At 38.6% G+C, this 19,804-nt stretch overlaps 1 protein-coding gene across 3 annotated transcripts in view; it reads left to right on the top strand.

The window, feature by feature from the left end:
* zgc:63587 (uncharacterized protein LOC393431 homolog) overlaps positions 1 to 19,804 on the top strand; it is a 218,400-nt gene that overhangs the window by 70,041 nt on the left and 128,555 nt on the right. For all 3 annotated transcript variants that reach the window (XM_063040895.1, XM_063040896.1, XM_063040897.1), the window contains one exon: positions 16,958 to 17,092. In XM_063040895.1, coding sequence (XP_062896965.1) covers positions 16,958 to 17,092 — 135 coding nt within the window. The remainder of the gene's footprint in view (positions 1 to 16,957; positions 17,093 to 19,804) is intronic.

Raw genomic sequence — 19,804 nt, 5'->3', positions numbered from 1 at the left:
TACCACGAACCTTAGGCCAGACCTGGGTCTCTGGTCCAATTCATTACAGGTCGTCTACATCATGGAACTCTCAGTCCCATGGGAGGATTCAGTGGTTGAAGCATATGAGCACAAGAGGCTACGCTATGCAGATCTAACAGCTGAAGCTTAGCGACGGGGCTGGAAAACCAAAGTCTGGCCTGTGGAGTAGGTTGTAGGGGATTTATAGCCACATTCACCATCAAATTGTTAAAGGAGCTAAGGATCTGTGGTCAGACTCCACGGCAGACCACCAGAGTCGGTGGAAAGAAACAGTCACTGGCTTTGGATCAAGCGAAAAGACCTCTTCTGGGCTCCAAGATAGCATCAAGAGACCGTGCAGACAGAACGGTGGGTGACTCTGGGACGTCAGAAGTCATTGGCGAGCCCTCCGAGATATAGAAACACTGAGATACGAGGGTGCCCACTTGAAAACCCGTGTGTCAATTTTGTGCCACTCCCAACATCAAGGCAGTCTTGAATGAGTGCTCCCGACCCATTGGCACAGGGGATATTATCATTTTATCCTGTGTTTTTGATTTTTTTTTGAGCTCGCCGTAGATTGATTTTCTATTGATATTTGCTGTTAACTTTTTACAAAAGAGAATCTCTTCATAAACTTTTCCATTTTTGATAAACCATTAGCACTGTGCCATATGCTATTAGCAATGCCTTGTTGTCTTGCATAGTTATAATGTTAAACCAATTAGAATTTAGAAAACAGTAATTTAAATGAAAATATGACAAGTGATAGAGAGAAAGTACAATGGATTCTGGTTAATTGGGACATACTGTGACTAGTATATTTTGGCCTATTTAAGTGCCTGCTCCAATTAGCCAAAGTTTAGTGGAAATAGTTAAAAAGGTATAAGACAAAGACAAACTACCATTTTACTGAGTAACAAATTATGTACAGTTGCAAGAAAAAGTTTGTGAACCCTTTACAATTACCTCATTTTCTGCATTAATTATTCATAAAATGTGGTTTGATCTTCATCTAAGTCACAATAATAGACAAACATAATCTGCCCAAACTAATAACACATAAACAATTGTACTTTTCATGTCTTTATTGAACACATTGTTGAACCATTCACAGTTCAGGTTGGAAAAAAGCTGGAACCCTTGGAAGCAATAACCTCCACCAAACATTTCCTGTAGCTGCTGAACAGACTTGCACAATAACGAGGAAGAATTCTGGACCATTCCTCCATACAAAACTGTTTTAGTTCATCAATATTTGTGGGATACCTTGCATGAACAGCCCTCTTTAGGTCATACCACAGCATCTCAATTTAAACCATTCTGTTGTTGTTCCAGTGCAATGGCTTTTCTACTTTAAAAACTCGCATTCATGTTTCACTGTCATCATTGGATACAACAGACAACCAACACGCTGGTGTGTTCTTTTGATTGATTGTAAATGAACAAAATTAACTCAAACACCTAGTGCAGATAATGGACTGCCTTCATACAATGCTTTTGATGATTACCTCTTCCAAATTGTGATTTTCATTGTAACATTCAAGGTGTTTGTTGATACCTTCAAATTCTTCATAATTTCTAACTTGTTGAAGTAGTGAAATTGTTTCATTTTCACTCTGAGCCGTTTCTGGCATCTCCAAACCTGAATGCTTGAAACTGTAATGAGCAAAACAATTTTCAATTTTCTTGCTGCTTATTTCTCACCAAATATCAGTGACAAAAATTGTTGCCATTTGAGCACAAACACACAACTGATGCTATTTAAATACTGCTTCCTCCAAGCATAGTGTAGTGTCTAACTGCCACTCATGTTTATGTGACTTGACACTAGAATGAAACTGCTCGGCCACAGTCTCCTGCCCCAGTTAAGCAGAATATGTTCAGGGAAGGGAATCCTGACTAGTTTTTCAATTACTTTTTGTTCTATAAGAGTTGTCCCAAATAGGTGGCTGCCTCAATTAACTGATAGGCCAATAAACTGGAATCCACTGTATTTACATGTGCTAGAAGTACAAATCAGTCATGGTCTAAGTTTTTGTTATGTATCTATTGAATGCCATACTAGATCTAGTATTAGGTAACGAACCGGGTCAGGTCACAGATCTCCCAGTGGGTGAGCATCTGGGGGACAGTGACCACTACTCTCTGGCCTTCAGCATTATCATGAAAAAGGATAGAATCAGAGAGGACAGGAAAATTTTTAATTGGGGAAGGGAAAATTATGAGGCTACAAGGCTAGAACTTGCGGGTGTGAATTGGGATGATGTTTTTGCAGGGAAATATACTATGGACATGTGGTCGATGTTTAGAGATCTCTTGCAGGGTGTCAGGGATAAATTTGTCCCAGTGAGGAAGATAAAGAATGGTAGGATGAAGGAACCATGGGTGACAAGTGAGGTGGAAAATCTAGTCAGGTGGAAGAAGGCAATGTACATGAGGTTTAGGAAGCAAAGATCAGATGGGTCTATTGAGGAATATAGGGTAGCAAGAAAGGAGCTTAAGAAGGGGCTGAGAAGAGCAAGAAGGGGGCATGAGAAGGCCTTGGCGAGTAGGGTAAAGGTAAACCCCAAGACGTTCTTCAATTATGTGAAGAACAAAAGGATGACAGGAGTGAAGGTAGGACCGATTAGAGATAAAGGTGGGAAGATGTGCCTGGAGGCTGTGGAAGTAAGCAAGGTTCTCAATGAATACTTCTCTTCGGTATTCACCAATGAGAGGGAATTTCATGATGGTGAGGACAATATGAGTGAGGTTGATGTTCTGGAGCAGGTAGATATTAAGGGAGAGAAGGCGTTAGAGTTATTAAAATACGTTAGGACGGATAAGTCCCCGGGGCCTGATGGAATATTCCCCAGGCTGCTCTATGAGGCAAAGGAAGAGATTGCTGAGCTTCTGGGTAGGATCTTTATGTCCTCGTTGTCTACAGGAATGGTACCGGAGGATTGGAGGGAGGCGAATGTTGTCCCCTTGTTCAAAAAAGGTAGTAGGGATACTCTGGGTAATTATAGACCAGTGAGCCTTACGTTTGTGGTGGGAAAGCTGTTGGAAAAGATTCTTAGGGATAGGATCTTTGGGCATTTAGAGAATCATGGTCTGACCAGGGACAATCAGCATGGTTTTGTGAAGGGCAGATCGTGTCTAACAAGTCTGATAGAGTTCTTTGAGGAGGTGACCAGGCATATAGATGAGGGTAGCGCAGTGGATGTGATCTGTATGGATTTTAGTAAGGCATTTGACAAGGTTCCACAAGGTAGGCTTATTCAGAAAGTCAGAAGGCATGGGATCCAGGGAAGTTTGGCCAGGTGGATTCAGAATTGCTTGCCTGCAGAAGGCAGAGGGTGGTGGTGGAGGGAGTACATTCGGATTGGAGGATTGTGACTAGTGGTGTCCCACAAGAATCTGTTCTGGGACCTCTATTTTTTGTGATTTTTATTAACGACCTGGATGTGGGGGCAGAAGGGTGGGTTGGTAAGTTTGTAGACGACATAAAGGTTGGTGGTGTAGATAGTGTAGAGGATTGTTGAAGTTTACAGATAGACATTGATAGGTTGCAGAAGTGGGCTGAGAAGTGGCAGATGGAGTTCAACCCAGAGAAGTGTGATGTGGTACACTTTGGAAGGACAAACTCTAAGGCAGAGTGCAAAGGAAATGGCAGGATACTTGGTAGTGTGGAGGAGCAGAGGGATCTGGGGGTATATGTCCACAGATCTCTGAAAGTTGCCTCACAGGTAGATGGGTAGTTAAGAAAGTTTATGGGGTGTTAGCTTTCATAAGTCGAGGGATAGAGTTTAAGAGTCGCGAGGTAATGATGCAGCTGTATAAAACTCTGGTTAGGCCACACACGGAGTACTGTGTCCAGTTCTGGTCGCCTCACTATAGGAAGGATGTGGAAGCATTGGAAAGGGTACAGAGGAGATTTACCAGGATGCTGCCTGGTTTAGAGAGAATAGATTATGATCAGAGATTAAGGGAGCTAGGGCTTTACTCTTTGGAGAGAAGGAGGATGATAGACAATAGATGAAGGAGTAGGCTATTTGGCCCTTCGAGCCAGCACCACCATTCACTGTGATCATGGCTGATCATCCACAATCACTATCCAGTTCCTGCCTTATCCCCATAACCTTTGATTCAGCTATCTTTAAGAGCTCTATCCATCTCTTTCTTGAAAGCATCCAGAGACTTGGCCTCCACAGCCTTCTGGGGCAGAACATTCCATATATCCACCACTCTCCGGGTGAAAAAGTTTTTCCTCAACTCTGTTCTAAATGGCCTACTCCTTATTCTTAAACTGTGGCCTCTGGTTCTGGACTCACCCATCAGCGGGAACATGCTTGCTGCCTCCAGCATGTCCAATCCCTTAATAATCTTATATGTTTCAATAAGATCCCCTCTCAGCCTTCTAAATTCCAGAGTATACAAGCCCAGTCGCTCCAATCTTTCGACATATGATAGTCCCGCTATCCCGGAAATTAACCTTGTGAACCTACGCAGCAGTCCCTCAATAGCAAGAATGTCCTTCCTCAAATTTGGAGAGTAAAACTGCACAGAGTACTCCAGGTGTGGTCTCACCAGGGCCCTGTACAGCTGCAGAAGGACCTCTTGCTCTTATACTCAATTCTCGTTGTTATGAAGGCCAGCATGCCATTAGCTTTCTTCACAGCCTGCTGGACTTGCATGCTTGCTTTCAGTGACTGATGTTTGAGAACACCTCGATCTCGTTGTACTTCCTCTTTTCCTAACTTGACTCCATTTAGATATAATCTGCCTTCCTGTTCTTACCACCAAAGTGGATAACCTCACATTTATCCACATTAAACTGCATCTGCCATGCATCTGCCCACTCACCCAGCCTGTCCAAGTCACCCTGCATTCTCGTAACATCCTCCTCACATTTCACACTGCCTCCCAGCTTTGTGTCATCGGCAAATTTGCTAATGTTACTTTTAATTCCCTCATCTAAATAGGAGACATGATAGAGGTATACAAGATATTAAGAGGAATAGATAGAGGGGACAGCCAGCGCCTCTTCCCCAGGGCACCACTGCTCAATACAAGGGGACATGTCTTTAAGTTAAGGGGCGGGAAGTTCAAGGGGGATATTAGAGGAAGGTTGTTTACTCAGAGAGTGGTTGGTGTGTGGAATACACTGCCTGAATCAGTGGTGGAGGCAGATACACTAGTGAAATTTGAGAGACTACTAGACAGGTATATGGAGGAATTTAAGGTGGGGGGCGGTTATATGGGAGGCAGGGTTTGACGGTTGGCACAACAATGTGGGCCAAAGGGCCTGTACTGTGCTGTACTATTCTGTGTTCTATATATCTTAATAGCACACATTGTTCCTTTGACTGCATTTTGATTTGTACCATTATTGTACAGTAAGAAACAAAATGTACTTGTGCTTGTTGAATAAACTAGAACTGAATCTGAATCCTGTCAATTTCTGTTTGGCCTTTAAACAGAAATTGCTAAGTGTTTTTTTAATTCCTGAGGGCAGTATGACAAAATACTGAGCATGTTATCTGGTAGGTTTTGGGGAAATGAATTTGGATCATTTTTGGGAAGTTGGAAGAGTTGAGTTTTATAAATGAGAGAGATGTGACGTTCTGTGGCCTGGTGGTTGTCCTTCATGTCCAATGATGACAGAAAATCCTGTGCGGGAGAGTTTTTAAAGTGGACAAGCCATTACACTGGGGTAGTTCCACTCTCTCGATGTCAGAAGTCAGAGTCCAGTGGTACGAACAAGCATCACAAACAGGTGTTCCTTGGTTAAGTGGATGACCGTGGTGTCTTCTGTGCCTTGTTATGCCCTTTGGTCTCCATGGAGTGTTGCCCTACCACCTTCCTGCAATTGGATCTCACTGTAGATCTCATTGCCCAGAACGCTGGAGCTGACTTTGCAGGCTGGGGCTATCATATCCTTATCTCACCAGGGTGTATAGGATACAGGGCGTATAGGGTATTGGCCACTCTCCAGCTTCTTGGAGCCAAGGGTGAGAGCTGAGTGTGCAATGTCGACCAAAGGTGAGTGAGTTGCCCAGGAATGGATGTGATAAGCCCCTTCGCCAGAGGTGCAGCGTTCCCTGGACGCCCCACTCCTTTTGTAATCGCCCATATAATCTATAATATATGGAAAAGGGTTTCATTTATTTTTATCTGAAATATTTATTGCACACTCAGATATCTAAATATGACGTTCCAGGTTCAAGCCTCGGGGCTTAAGCAACTTGTTTAGGCTGATATTTTGATGTAATTCTGTAAGACTGCTGCACATAAGCAGTGGCTTTCGGTTGTAATTTTTAAGCTCCTGCTGTATTTAGATGAAATGCAAAAAATACCATTACAGTGGTCAAAATAGTAGATTTTTTCTTGTATCTTGGCCAACACGTCATTCTGATACTCAGATTACTTCTATGTAGTTCCAATCTCCAGAAACAGAGGGCATTGAAGTATCAGAGAAGATAAAATATTTCCAAGGATGTTATTGCAGCTTCCAGTCTATAAGCCTTTTCCTTAAATTCAATACAATCTTTAAGTTCTTTTTATCATGGTGAGATAGTTTCTCCTGCAGTGTGTTTGTCTTAAATTCAATGAGAATTATGAAGTATTTGTTCAGAAGTCATATATACCAGCTGTATGTTTTTAATTTAATTTTCCAAACTGCACTTCATACCATATTATATATTGGCTGAAGTAGTTTGAGGGAAAATAAAAGTTAAGAGGATGAGATGATATTTATTGAGATTTTAGTGCTGTTTCTTTTAATATAGGAAGTCAAACGTACTACAGAAGAAATAATTCAATGCATGATATCTGAAGAAACCAAGGATGTATTGGGTTAAAAGAAAAAAAAACTTACAAAATTACAAGGATCGATCTGTGGGAGAAGCTTAGAATTCAGCAAAGAATTTTAAAAATATGACATGAGAAAATACAACGAGAGAAAAATGTTAGATGGAAATTAATAAAAAGAATATACAACTTGTAAGTACATAATAGAACAACAGAGGTAAATCTTGATCACTTAAAAGCTATGTCAGGAGGATTAACACATGAGGAATTAAAAAAAAACTGGCAGAGGTGTTAAATATTTTGTATAGTAGAATACACCTGAAACATTACAGTTATAGAAAGTAACCAAGGAGCAAGAGAGACTGAGGATAAAGACAATTAATGCCACCATGGGGAGGGTGGTGGGGAGCCTGAAAGCCTATATTCTCAGGGTCTAAAAGAAATAGCAGATACATAGTTATTATGCAAAATTTCATTGAGTTTGGAAATATTGTAGCAAACTGAAAACTGAAAATTCATTAAAGAAAGGAAGAAAAATGGGGGAGGGAGGAGCTTCAGGCTTTAAGTTAATAAGCCTGATACTCTTGCTAGTATCGGTTGTTGGTAAAGGAAAGGTGAAAGGTATTGAAGAAGTGATAATGGTAGTTATAATATAACTAAGTAGAGATGACATTTACTATATGAAAGGAAAATTTAACATTTATAAGTGTCTGTGGGCTTAATTAGCAAAGCAGATTAAGGGTAACCAAAATATGTATTTTTGATATCCATAGAGCATTTAAGTAACTATATAAAAGTTTGCTGCACAAAGTAGGGTTTGTGCTGTAGGGTTAAAGTAACCATATCAGCACAGGCAAAGGATTGTTTAACATATAGAAAACAGGGTAGGTATAAATGGACTATGTTCAAGTTGGGAAACTAATTATTTGGGTCAATTCTGATTCAGATGTTTTGCAATCTATATAATTGGTATGAAAGGATAGAGTGTAATATTTCCAGGTTTTTTAGCAGGACAAAGGTAGATAGAAAAGTATGGTTGTGAGGAAGTTACAAAGGGATACGGATTTATTAAACAAGTGTTCAAAATGGCAATAGGAAATGGAAGTGAAAAGAGAAGGAAATTAACATTTAAATTATTGAAGCCTATTAAATTTTAGTTATTGGAGAAATATGGGAGATTTGTACAAGAAAAAGAAAATTGGAATGCAGATACAACAAATAATTAGAAAGGCAAATGAAATATTTGTCATTTAGTAATGGAAAACAGATGTAAAGGAGGCCTTGTTATGAGCGTGCAAGATTTACAAAACACAACTTATTGAATACTGCTTATGCCATTGACCTTACTTGTGAAGGATAGATGTAGCTTTTTTGGGTGGTACATTGGAGGATCACTAGTTTGATTCCAGGGATTAGAAAAGATCAAGAAAAGTAGGCTTATGCTGCCTGGAGGAAGGAAAAGTGGTCTCAATGAAAATAAGATTGGGGGAGGACTGAACAATGAGTTTTAGTTTGTTTCCACATCGGGGGAGATATTCTCATTCTCCTAGAGAGTTGTGAATATTTGGTATTCTTTACATTAGAGATCTGTGGATACTGAGTCAATAGATTCTGGATTGCAGTGTTTAAGTGGATTGCACAGGAATATGGTGTTAAGGTGAAAGAGCAGGGGTCATAAAACACTGTATTTTCTTATCAGTAAAGACTAAGTTGTATTTTTCTTGATCTGGACTAGAGAAAGCTGAGTGATATAAGTTTTCTACCGTATTAACATTAAGAAATGATTTTTATTTTGTTTACATATAGGATGTTTGAGGAATATAGAGCCAAGATTCATAAATACACATTACTAACAAGTACAGCAGGGAGTTGAAGAGCAACTTTATTCTACACAGCATGGTTAAAAAGGGGATTTTGTTACCATGTATAGATCAAGAGGCAATTAGAGGTGATTCTGAAAATCATTGCCGCAGACAGCAGTGGAGGCCAAGTCATTGTGTCTATTTAAACCGGAGATTGATAGGTTCTTGATCAGTAAGGGCTTAAAGGTTATGGGGGAAAAGACAGGGCAATGGGATTGTGAGAGAGAAAATAAATCAGTTGTGACGAATGATGCAGCAGACTTGATGGACCATATGGCCTAATTCTGCTCCTGTGTCTTATGGTCTGAATTTCTAAACCTGCTTTTAAGGGTAAGCTAAATAAGAAGAAGCTAGAAGGTGAAAGGTTTTGATGGCATGCAGTGAGAGAGGGTTCATGCCTAGAACTGAATGGCCTGTTCCTGTTCTGTAAGATCTCTGCAGTTCACCTTTATTATTTCCTCTTTTTTTGTTTGGGAACTATGCAGACAAATTAATTCCTATACGTGTCTACATAACAATCATGAAGTTAAATTGCTTGCTGTAATATTGAAATTGTCCATTAGTATCTGTAGTTAGAAGAGTTCAGTTACACAGATAATCACTTTATATAGAAACAGTGAGCAGAACATTCTTCAACTGCTGCTGCATTAAAACTGTATAAATGTATCACAGACCTGAAGCAGAAGTCAGTTGTTGTAACACTGTGTCACCATATTCTAACAATGAAGAGAATGTGGCTCTGTGGGGAGACACCCACCATTGTAATTCTGCCGTACTGTTTTCTGTTGAAATTTCCTTTCATTGGCAGAACGCAGGCACATTTTGGCCAGCTACAAGATTTATTTTTAACGGATATGAAACTCCAAAAATGTTTACAGTGTGAGTAATCTGTTTCTAGTTGTGATATTTTGTTTTACAGAGCCTGAGTAACAACATTCCCTCTAATTTTTTTTTAACAGCTGCTTGGACCAACCATTGCTCTAAGTAGAAAATTTCACACGACCTGAGAACTGCGTGGCACTTTAAATGTTCTTTTTTGTAATATGCATCTATGAATATGTAAAATGAAAGTTGAAAAATCACATACTTTTGATTTTATTTATTAATGGAAGGTTATAATGAATACAGTACAACAAAGAAAATCTTCCACACTTCGTAAACTTTTTCTCATCTGCCTTTGTTACAAATACATTTTCTATAAAAACTGTTAATTAATTTTGCATCCATATGAAAGATGCATCTTAAACCTCATTAATCATCCAAATGTTCCACTTCTAGTCTGTTTCTGAATTTACATTTGATTGAATTCATAAGGCTGAATCCACATTCACGGTCATCCTGAGAAGCTTGAAGAGTTCCAGTTTTTCAGCATTAGTTAACAATGAGCTACCGAATTCCATTTTGCATTTGTTGTTACATTTTGTAAATGTGTTGTAATTTTAAACACTGAATGTAAATATGTTGAAGCTCTAAAACGTTTCAAAGTAAAGGTTATGACATGTTTATTATTTAGAAAAATTATGGATTATATTCATTAACACATTACAGGGTATTTCACAATTATATTAACAAAAATTCCAAAATTATATTAGCATAATCTCAAAATTGTATTAGCATTATATGAAAGAGAATTCCAGCTATGTGCAACAAAGTCTATATGTGTGGGAGCATTTCAGTTACTGTGCATTTGCTTACCCAGCGCAGCTTAGAGGGAGCAAATGCACAGACTATTATCTCTGAAGTAATGAAGATGTTTGGATGGGTAGATTTTTCAGTGTGTATTATTTCCAGAAAATCCAAAGTAATTGCTCACTTGATGCTATGAAAATCACTGAAACGCTTGTGACAAATTAACATTGGAATTCCCACTATTTAGTTTGGTCTAGTAAAAGGCAGAAATGCTTTTTGCAGTTTTATTTAAAAGTATTTAGTCTTTGACGAGGTCTCTTTGAGTCACAGGTGCAGTGATGAGACAAACTTGATGGTGACTGGAGTAACGCAGATTTGTATGTATGAACTTGTTATAGGGAAAATGCATCATAGTTTGGAATCCTTGCCTATCTAGATGTCTCTGTGTATTGTCTTAATTAGAGGAATTATGATCGGCCTCCATAGCATAGTGTTAGGAGATTAAAGATCAACTTTGTGGCATGTACATCAAAACATACAGTGAAATGCGTCATTTGCTTGAACGACCAACACAGTCTGGGGATGTGCTGACGGCAGCCCTCAGTGTTGCTGTAACAGGAATCGAACCCTGGTCGCAATAGCTGATGCTGTAAAGCATTACGTAACCACTAAGCTGATCTTTCACATTTTACCATCGTGTATCTGGGAATATTTCAACAAGCTTCTGTAATGTTGCTCTGCTATTTTCTAATATCTAGGCCATGTAGACTTGTTCTTTTCCCCCCACATGCCCAGTTGAATTTCATCATGTGTTTCCTCCCATGGGTGCAGTTAGCTCTGCAGCTTGAGTAAGGCATTGCACTGGCCTTCCTTTCTCTTGTTTTGCTGCCAGGTTGCAGTATGCGCCAAGCAGTGTGTGTAGTTTCATTGGTATATAACGCAAAAGCCTGAGACAGAATGAGGTCATTGTAGCTTTAATGCATATAGTATTGCTGTGAATGTTGATTTGGTGTTCATGAGATTGGAATGTTCTTGTTGTCCCATTTGCTGAGTTCTATTTTCCATAAATTCACCAAAGGGATTTGAAATTGAAAAGGGAGTATTTGTCTTGGAAATATTGCCTTGCTGGTCTTAAAATTAGATTTATAACATAGTGATTTAATCGTATTGATTTATTATTGTCACATGCACCAAGATACAGTGAAAAGCTAGGCTTGCATTATGTTTATACAGATCAAATCATTGCACAGTGCATTGAGTTAGAATGAGGTAAAACAGTAACAGTGCAGAATAAACAATAAAGTGCAAGATCATAATGAGGTAGATTGTGAGGCCAGGAGTCTATCTGATTGTACAAGAGATGGACTCTTGGCCTTGCAATCTGCCTGATAAATGAAATCGCAAAGAAGGATTGATGCCTCATTAGACCTGAGAATGTTGATCATTTTGGACCATTGTTCAATTTCCCTTGCTCACGATTTTCATTCATGTATTTATTCAAGATTGTGCAAATTGAAAGATATGGAGCTTCCAAGCCTTCTGATAACTGGGTATAAGAGGCCACAACTTCAACACTATAGACAAAAAAAAACTGCCTCAACGTGGAGTGTAGAACGTTAGGCCAGAAGGATGACCTGGTATAAATTGCTGTGTGGCAAAGCTGCAACACATCTGGTGCATGCTGATCAATAGAGCCAGTTTGCTGAAGAAAAGAGCCAAGTGATCTCACAACCAGTAGAATCTTATCAAAATCAGTGCTGATTGGAGACTGCTGTGTGATGCTTCCCATCAATAGATGTAGAGGTAAGAAATTAAAACAAAATTATGCTGGAGGAAATCCTCAAGCAGATCTGGCAGAGGTTGGCACATAAGCACAAAAGACAAAGCTGAAACATCAACTAGAGGTGCTCTGTGGATGCTCCAGTTTGCTCGTCTCTAAATTTCTTGTGGGCACTTAGGGTGAAACAAAAGTACGATGGAATCAATGAGAAACTACACACAAAGACTGACAAACAACCAATTCGCAAAAGAAGACACAGTGGAAATATAAAAAAGCAAATAATAAATAAATAATACTGAGGACATGAGTTGTATAGTCATTGAAAGTGAGTCCATAGGTTGTGGTTCAAAGTTGAGGTGAGTGAAGTTATTCTCACTGGTTTAGGATCCTGATGGTTGAAGGCTAATAATTGCTCCTGAACCTGGTGGTGTGGGATCTAAGGCTCCTGATGGCAGCAGTGAGAAGAGAGCATGGCCTAGAGTGGTAAGGCACCACTCTAAATTTTTACTTCCTTGAACACTGGTATCCCACCCCTGCAAGTGTGTACCATCTTGTACATGTACTGCAGCATGTCATGGCCTCTTCTTCCTAAGAGAACCAAGCATTGCAAGCACGTTGTAATGCTATCGCCTCCTAGTTTTTGGTACATTGGCCTTCATAAATTGAAGTATTGAGTACAGGAGTTGGATTGTTATACTGAAGTTGTACAAGATGTTGGTGAGGCCTAATTTTGAGTATTGTGTGCAATTCTGGCCACCTACCTACAGGAATGATTTCAATAGGATTGAAAGAGTGCAGAGCAAATTTGCAAGGATGTTGCTGGGACTTGAGGATCTGAGTTATAGGGAAAGGTTGAATATAGGTTGCAGGTAAATAACCTGGAAGACTTGTAATTAAGGAAAGCAGGATTACTTACTCTCTGGTAGACTGAAGGAGTATAGAGTTGTAGGATTTTATTCCCCAGAGCATGAGGGGAGATTTGCAAAATATGCAAAATTATTAAGGTATAGATATGGATAATGTAAGTAGGCTTTTTCCTCTGAGGTTTGGTGAGACTAGAACTAGAGGTCATTGGTTAAGGGTGAAAGGGTGAAACATTTAATATGAGGGGCAACTACTTTACTCAGAGGGTGGTGAGAGTGTGGAACAAGATGCCAGCGGAAGCGGTGGATGCAGGATCGATTTGAGCATTTAACAGATGTTTGGATAAGTATATGAATGGGTGAGGTATGGAGGGGTCGATGGGACTAGGCAGAATCATAGTTTGTACAGACTAGATGGGCTAAAGGCCTGTTTCAGTGCAATAATGTTCTATGATTCTAGTAATGCACCAATGTGATCCATTGTATAAAGTTATTTTATCTTTGCCTTGTCAAAATCTTAAGAGCTTTCTAATTAACAGTGATGTTGGAAATAGTTCCAGTGACTGGTTGATGACTACCTCAGTGTGTGGGATATATGCTAGCTATGCCAGTGATGTCCATATTCTTTTAAATCATTAAAATGAAATTGTTTACAGATAATGTAGCAAGATTTACAAAAACCAGAAATTGTGAGCAGGAAAAAGACAGATGTGCATGATGAAGTCTTCTATTCTGCTTTCTGTAGCACTGCAGGATGTCACTCAACTATAGTTTGCTGCTGTAGAAGTCAGTAAAATGCACCACTGTCTCTCGAGATGTGCCAACAAGACACTTATAGCTCAATAATCAGCCATTATTCTTGTGTGAACTTGAATACTATTAACAGACATTTTCATTTATGCGTTTGTTGCAGCTGAACCTAATCTGGTCTCAGTGTATAAGGCTTTTTTCCAGCTTTTGTAAGTTAGAACCTTGCATGTTCTTAACAGACACCACTGAAGATCTAAGTGCAATGTACCAGCTACAGCTTTCGCTAAGAGTGACTAGTTCTGTACAAAACTTGTATCAGGGATGTTTCCAGTTGGTTCTTTGAATAAGTAACTGTTAGGAAGCTAAACTATTCTCTGAGTGGCAAGATTATAATTCATTGTTAGCTTGAGTCAATTTCAAGTCCATTTTGGGCCAGCTTTAACATAATACTGGCAGGAAGGAGATCACAGGTCAAATTATGTGATTGCATTGTGAATACATACAAATTTTCATTGCCACAGTGTGAAGGCTATTGTATATAGGACAATAGGTGGCTGGTAATTACATTGTACTGTTTCATTTATTCAGTTCTCATGATTTTAAAAAACATTCTGGAGACATGAGACTCCAGATATTGGTATCTTGAGCACCAAACAAGGTGCTGGTGGAACTCAGCACGTCAGGCAGCATTGGTGGAGTGAAATAGACGATGAAGGGTCTGAATGTTCAGCGTCAACTAATCATTTTCCTCCATGTGTATTTGCTGAGTTCCTCTAGCATGTTAGTTGTTCTACAGATTTGTGTTACTTACTCCCTTAGGGACTAACTTTCAGACTTCTGGAGATAAACTAAGGAGGATCATTAATTTAAAGTTCTCATTAATCTCAAGTACTTCACTTTAACTAGTGATCTGTACTTATTAATGGTACTCAGTAATGAGCCTATATGATGAATCACCAGCAATAAAAGGCAATTATCTGTTGGTGCTCCTGTAATTTCATTTCAATGTTTGTTTGACTAGCTGCCTTCTTAAGCAGTCCTCTTGAATGAAGGGCAATTTGTTTCCATTCTGTTTCTGTGAATTCTGAGGTAACTAATGGACTCCAGTATCCTCAGTCTGCCATAGGTGGAACAAGTGAAACTTGCTGAGTCAGATGGGTTTATCGAACTGTTGTTTGCCTGTCCACATCCTCCTCATGCTCCCATTCTGTGCTTGCTCTTCAACTTTCTCTGCTGAATCAGTGAAAATGTTATATTTTTTTCAAGGTGATTTTGAGAACTGGAAACATTTTTTCTATCCTCTTGGAAGCTGCTTACTATGTTAGAGCAAGTTGAAGTTATATGCTTGTTTAGGGATATGCGTGCAGGCAATTGGAAGTGATTGTACTTGATCAGAGCCTCATTGCTGGGAATATCATCCACCAGAGATTACTTACTTGCCTTTGGTGCCAATTAATTGAGTATTCTGCAGAATCACTGTTGATGATATTCCAGTGCTTCAAGGCGTCTGCTGTTCACTACATCTCCAGAACATACAGGATAGTGCATTCACTATTCCATGCTGGGATTGAGGACTGCAAACACACCTTTTTCCTTTAGGTGGTGATTGGAGGAGATGGTAGATCTTCTTTTTGATACTGTTTCTGCTGAGAGGTAGCTTCTGGGAAATGGGGATAATTTTTGTTGAATAGGGTCACATTTGGATGATTGTCAGAGCATAGTGTTGTGTAATGGGGCCTTTGTCTTTCTTTTGTTTAATCTGAGACCCATCCTCTTGCAAATCCTGAAATACTGAGATATGGTTTGAAGCTTGACCTCTGAATGTAATTGTGTTCTGTAACTGAATGAGGTTGGAGTATTTTGTTCTGGAATGGAGGTGAAGAACGTTGGACAGTTTGCACTCTGATGAGGTGACTTACTGTAGGAAAGATTATTGAGAAACTTGTGTTCAAACTCACTCACCCTTTCTGGACCAGAGGAATTCAGAATCTGGTGGATTTGTTGGTATGGATATTGTGCACATCATTGTGAAGTACTTCTTGCCCTCTTTATAAACTTAATTGATTTTGTTAAATGAAGGCTTCTATGAAATAAAAAAATGGCTATGTATGGTGGTTGATGTATTTTTCATGGATTTCTCGCAAGTGGATACAATTTTCACTGTGGCTCTTGCTGGGAAAAATCAGAATTGCAACTCTATGGAGCTTCATAGCCATTGAGGAGGGTTCTTGCAGTGACTTCCTATAACAGATGGCATGAAGACTTTTGTAATTACTACAATTGGACTTCTTGAAGATTCTACTGCATTATGATTATTGCTGTTATATTAGCTAGTAGGTTAAAGACCTGACATTTGCAGTATACTGTATAGGGCTTGTTTCTATTTAAGCCATTCATTTCAGATTTCAATTTACAATATCTATTTAAAGAATGCTTATGAACTACAACAGATAATACCTATACCGGATACAGCAGCAAGGTATCACTGTATTTAAAAAAATAAGCGAACTCCTTCAAATGTGACAAGAGAATAGTTTTTGTGATTAAAAATGAATCTCAGTTCTGGCCATCAATTGTGATTGCAAGCAACCCCATGTCCCTAGGAAATAGCCTTTATGCTATGATCTGTAACATGGGGCTGCATGATCTGTGCTTGTTTCAAGAAATGAGAGTTGAAAACGAAGTTTGTTGTTCTTTAACTTACTGTCTTTCAGTTTAAAGTTCACGAGTGAATTTTCCATATCCCAGATTACTGGGTAGTGGTTTGTGAATTCTGTAAGGACGCATTCCTGTTACTCAGCATGCCATAATGAAAGATTGCTGAAAAATTAATTATTCACTTTGGCTGGGAGTTGTGTCATTTGTAGACCATTGCCTCCGATCTTAGAAGTCAGTCCCATTTTGCAATATTGGTAATTAATTTGAGCTGAAGCCAATTTTTGGACCTTGCTGAAGCGCAAGACTCTTACAATTTGTTTATCTTGATAAAATTAGTCTGGAAAATGTGGTGAACAATAGTGGCAAATCAAGATCTGAAGGGGTATGCACTCATTTAATTAGTCCTTCAATAACATCTGGAAAGATTATTTCCAAGACTACCTTTGCATTGTAATAAAATTGATGGTGAAACAATCTGGTGGAATTGCACAGGCTCTCTGACAAATAATCATCTTCAGTGGGGAGTTAGCACATAAGTACTAAGGTTTGAAAGGCTGAATTTTATGGTCGTAGAACAATCTGTTGTTGTTTTTAAGACCATATTGTTTGTCTCCTTACAGCTTCAGACCTATCATTCAGTACATTGACAATCAGTTTGAACGATACCTTCACGATGAGAGTGGCTTGAACAGACGCCATATAATAGACAATCGAGTACACTGCTGTTTCTACTTCATTTCTCCTTTTGGCCATGGGTAAGTAAAAATCCTGATTCCTGAGAGATTTGTTCATATTCCTACCTTAGTCTTAACTGCATTCAAGCTTAGTTAATATCACTGTACATCTTTCCACAACTATAAGTCAGTAAGCTAATGTGTGTTTTGACTGTTTTAGCATGAGATATGTACAAAAAACAGTTACTGCGTAAAGTGTGTGGCCATTCAGTATAACAATAAGAACCAGTTGTATGAATTGGTGATTGAGGTAGGGATCCAATGAGATCATAGCTTTGGACATGAAAACCATCCATTAGCTCCATTCGGATCAATGTAGTTTTTGGAAGCATCTGCATCCCAATCCCAGTGTCCTACTTCCTGCATCATTTGTGTTATTTTTTTTCAAACACTTCCTTAACTTCCCTTCATATTCTTCAACAGCCAGGCCATCTAAAAGCCTAATTTTCCAAATAAACTGTGAACTTTCTGTTAATGTTTTAGGTATGTGAGACCTTTGTTTGACCATCTTTTTACCCAATCCTGATGAAGGGTCACGGCCGGAATTTCATTTCCAAGAATGTTGCCTGACCTGCTGAGTTCCTCCAGCACTCTAGTGGATCTGCTGGTTTCCACTAGAGGAATTGGGTTTAGTTTATACTGTACAGTACTGAGAAAGGTCCTTTGGCTCAACATATCCACGCTGACCATTAATTGCTGTTGTATCCCTGTTTACTATCCCTTGGCAATGGAAGGCTCGTACAGATACTTAAATGTGAGGAATCCACTTCCACCACCATGGACAGTGTATTCCAAATTCCTTTTTTTTTTAAATTTTATTTTTATTTGGATAAGGAATTCACAATTATCATGTACTTTTTTCACACATATAACCTTTTCCATTTTTTTATATGTATAAAACTACAGTTATTTATACATTCTTAAGTACACATTGAGATGATATAAAAGGAAAATAAACATTTAAATAGATAATTATGTACTGTGGTAAATCTAACCTATTAGGCTAAGTAATGAAATTAGTTGTTAAGAAAACTGGTAATAATAGTTTCCATACAACCCTTCTGGACCATTTCCACTGGTCCAAAATGTTGCATACAAGCCTATATACCAACCATTGTAGGTGTTTATATCCCAATTTGTTCGTGCTTGTTCCTGCCCGCAGACATAATTATCCAATCCTTATGTACTTATTTACTTAATTTTTTCATTTTTTTTTATCCCTTTCCAAATCTTTCCCTTTACTTGTGTTAATTCTCTATTTTCCAAAAAAAAACCACAAACATTTAGACTAGGGGTGCTTACGTTAGCAATATTACTGTGTTGATGAGAAGAGCAATATAAATCATTAGGAGAGTCATCTAAAGTCTGCTCGCATTGGGGTTATATATTCAATCCATTTATTCCAGATTTGATAAAATGTTTCTTTTTGAGTTCTCAGGGAGTAAGTCAACTTTTCCATTTTAAATATTTCCAAGATAATTTCGTACCAATCTTCTAATGTAGGTGGTATTGGATTTAGCCATTTTCTAGTGATTGATTTCTTACTTGCCGCTAAGAGGGCCTGCAGCAACTTTACATCTTCCTTCTGTTCAAGGAACAATACATGCCCCAAATAGAGCGTCTCAAAGTTCAGAGGTATCTGGGACCTAAGTACCTTAACTAATGTTCTATGAATACCTTCCCAAAATAGACTTAATTTAGGGCAATCCCAGAAAATATGAAAATGATTTGCCTCCTTGGAGCCGCACCTTCTCCAACACATCACATTTGTATCTTTATATTTTTCCTGATATGGGGTCTTGAAGTATCTTATAATGTTTTTCCAACAATGTTCTCTCCAAGTCAAAGAATTAGTCGAGGACCATTGAAAGCTGCAGATTTTCCCCCAAGCCTCCTCTGAAAGTACCAACCCCGCTTCTTTCTCCCACTTCTCTTTAATATACAGTGTATTTACATTTTTAGCATGGGAGAGTGCATTATATAGGCGAGAAACTGATTTACTAGGTATTGAACTGCAAGCCGAATTCAGAATCTTGAAAAATTCTAATTCTGCTGTTGATAGGTCTGTATATCTACAACTCTGGTTAACATAGTTTCGTATTTGAAGGTACCTAAAAAAGTCATTATGTTCTAGGCCATGTTTGTCCTGCAGGATTTGGAAACTTTGTAATACTCTTTTATCTATAAATGAGAGGTAGGTTGTAAGACCTTTCTTTATCCATAGCTCAAATCTTTTATCTCCTCTGTTGGGAAGGAATTCGGTATCATATGCACACCATCTAAAGAGTTTTAGCATGTTATTAATTCCACATGAATTAACCACCTTCTGCCATACTTTTAATGTAAGATTTATCCAAGCATTATTAAATTTTTCCAACTGGGCCATCAATCCTTTGTCAGCTATTGAGGCCTGAAGAGGAAAACTGTCAACTAATCCAAATTCTATTTCCTTCCATCTAGCCTTATATTCCCTATTACACCAATATAACAGAGGGGTTATCTGTGAGGCATAAAAATAATTTCTCAGGCAAGGAAGAACCATACCTCCTCTTTCCTTCCCTAACTGTAAGGTGTTATATCGAATTCTAGGTTTCCTTCCTTGCCAAATGAAGCGGGAAATCCATTTGTCCCATTCCCTGAATTGATTATCATCCACCTCCACTGGTAAAGTATGGAAAAGATATAATAACCGAGGAAGAATATTCATTTTTATAGTATTTATCCTTGAATTTA

This window comes from Mobula hypostoma, chromosome 2 (genome assembly GCF_963921235.1).
Source record: "Mobula hypostoma chromosome 2, sMobHyp1.1, whole genome shotgun sequence".
NCBI lineage: Eukaryota > Metazoa > Chordata > Chondrichthyes > Myliobatiformes > Myliobatidae > Mobula > Mobula hypostoma.
The sequence above is the reverse complement of the archived record's forward strand: the minus strand, read 5'-3'. Positions and strand labels throughout refer to the sequence as shown.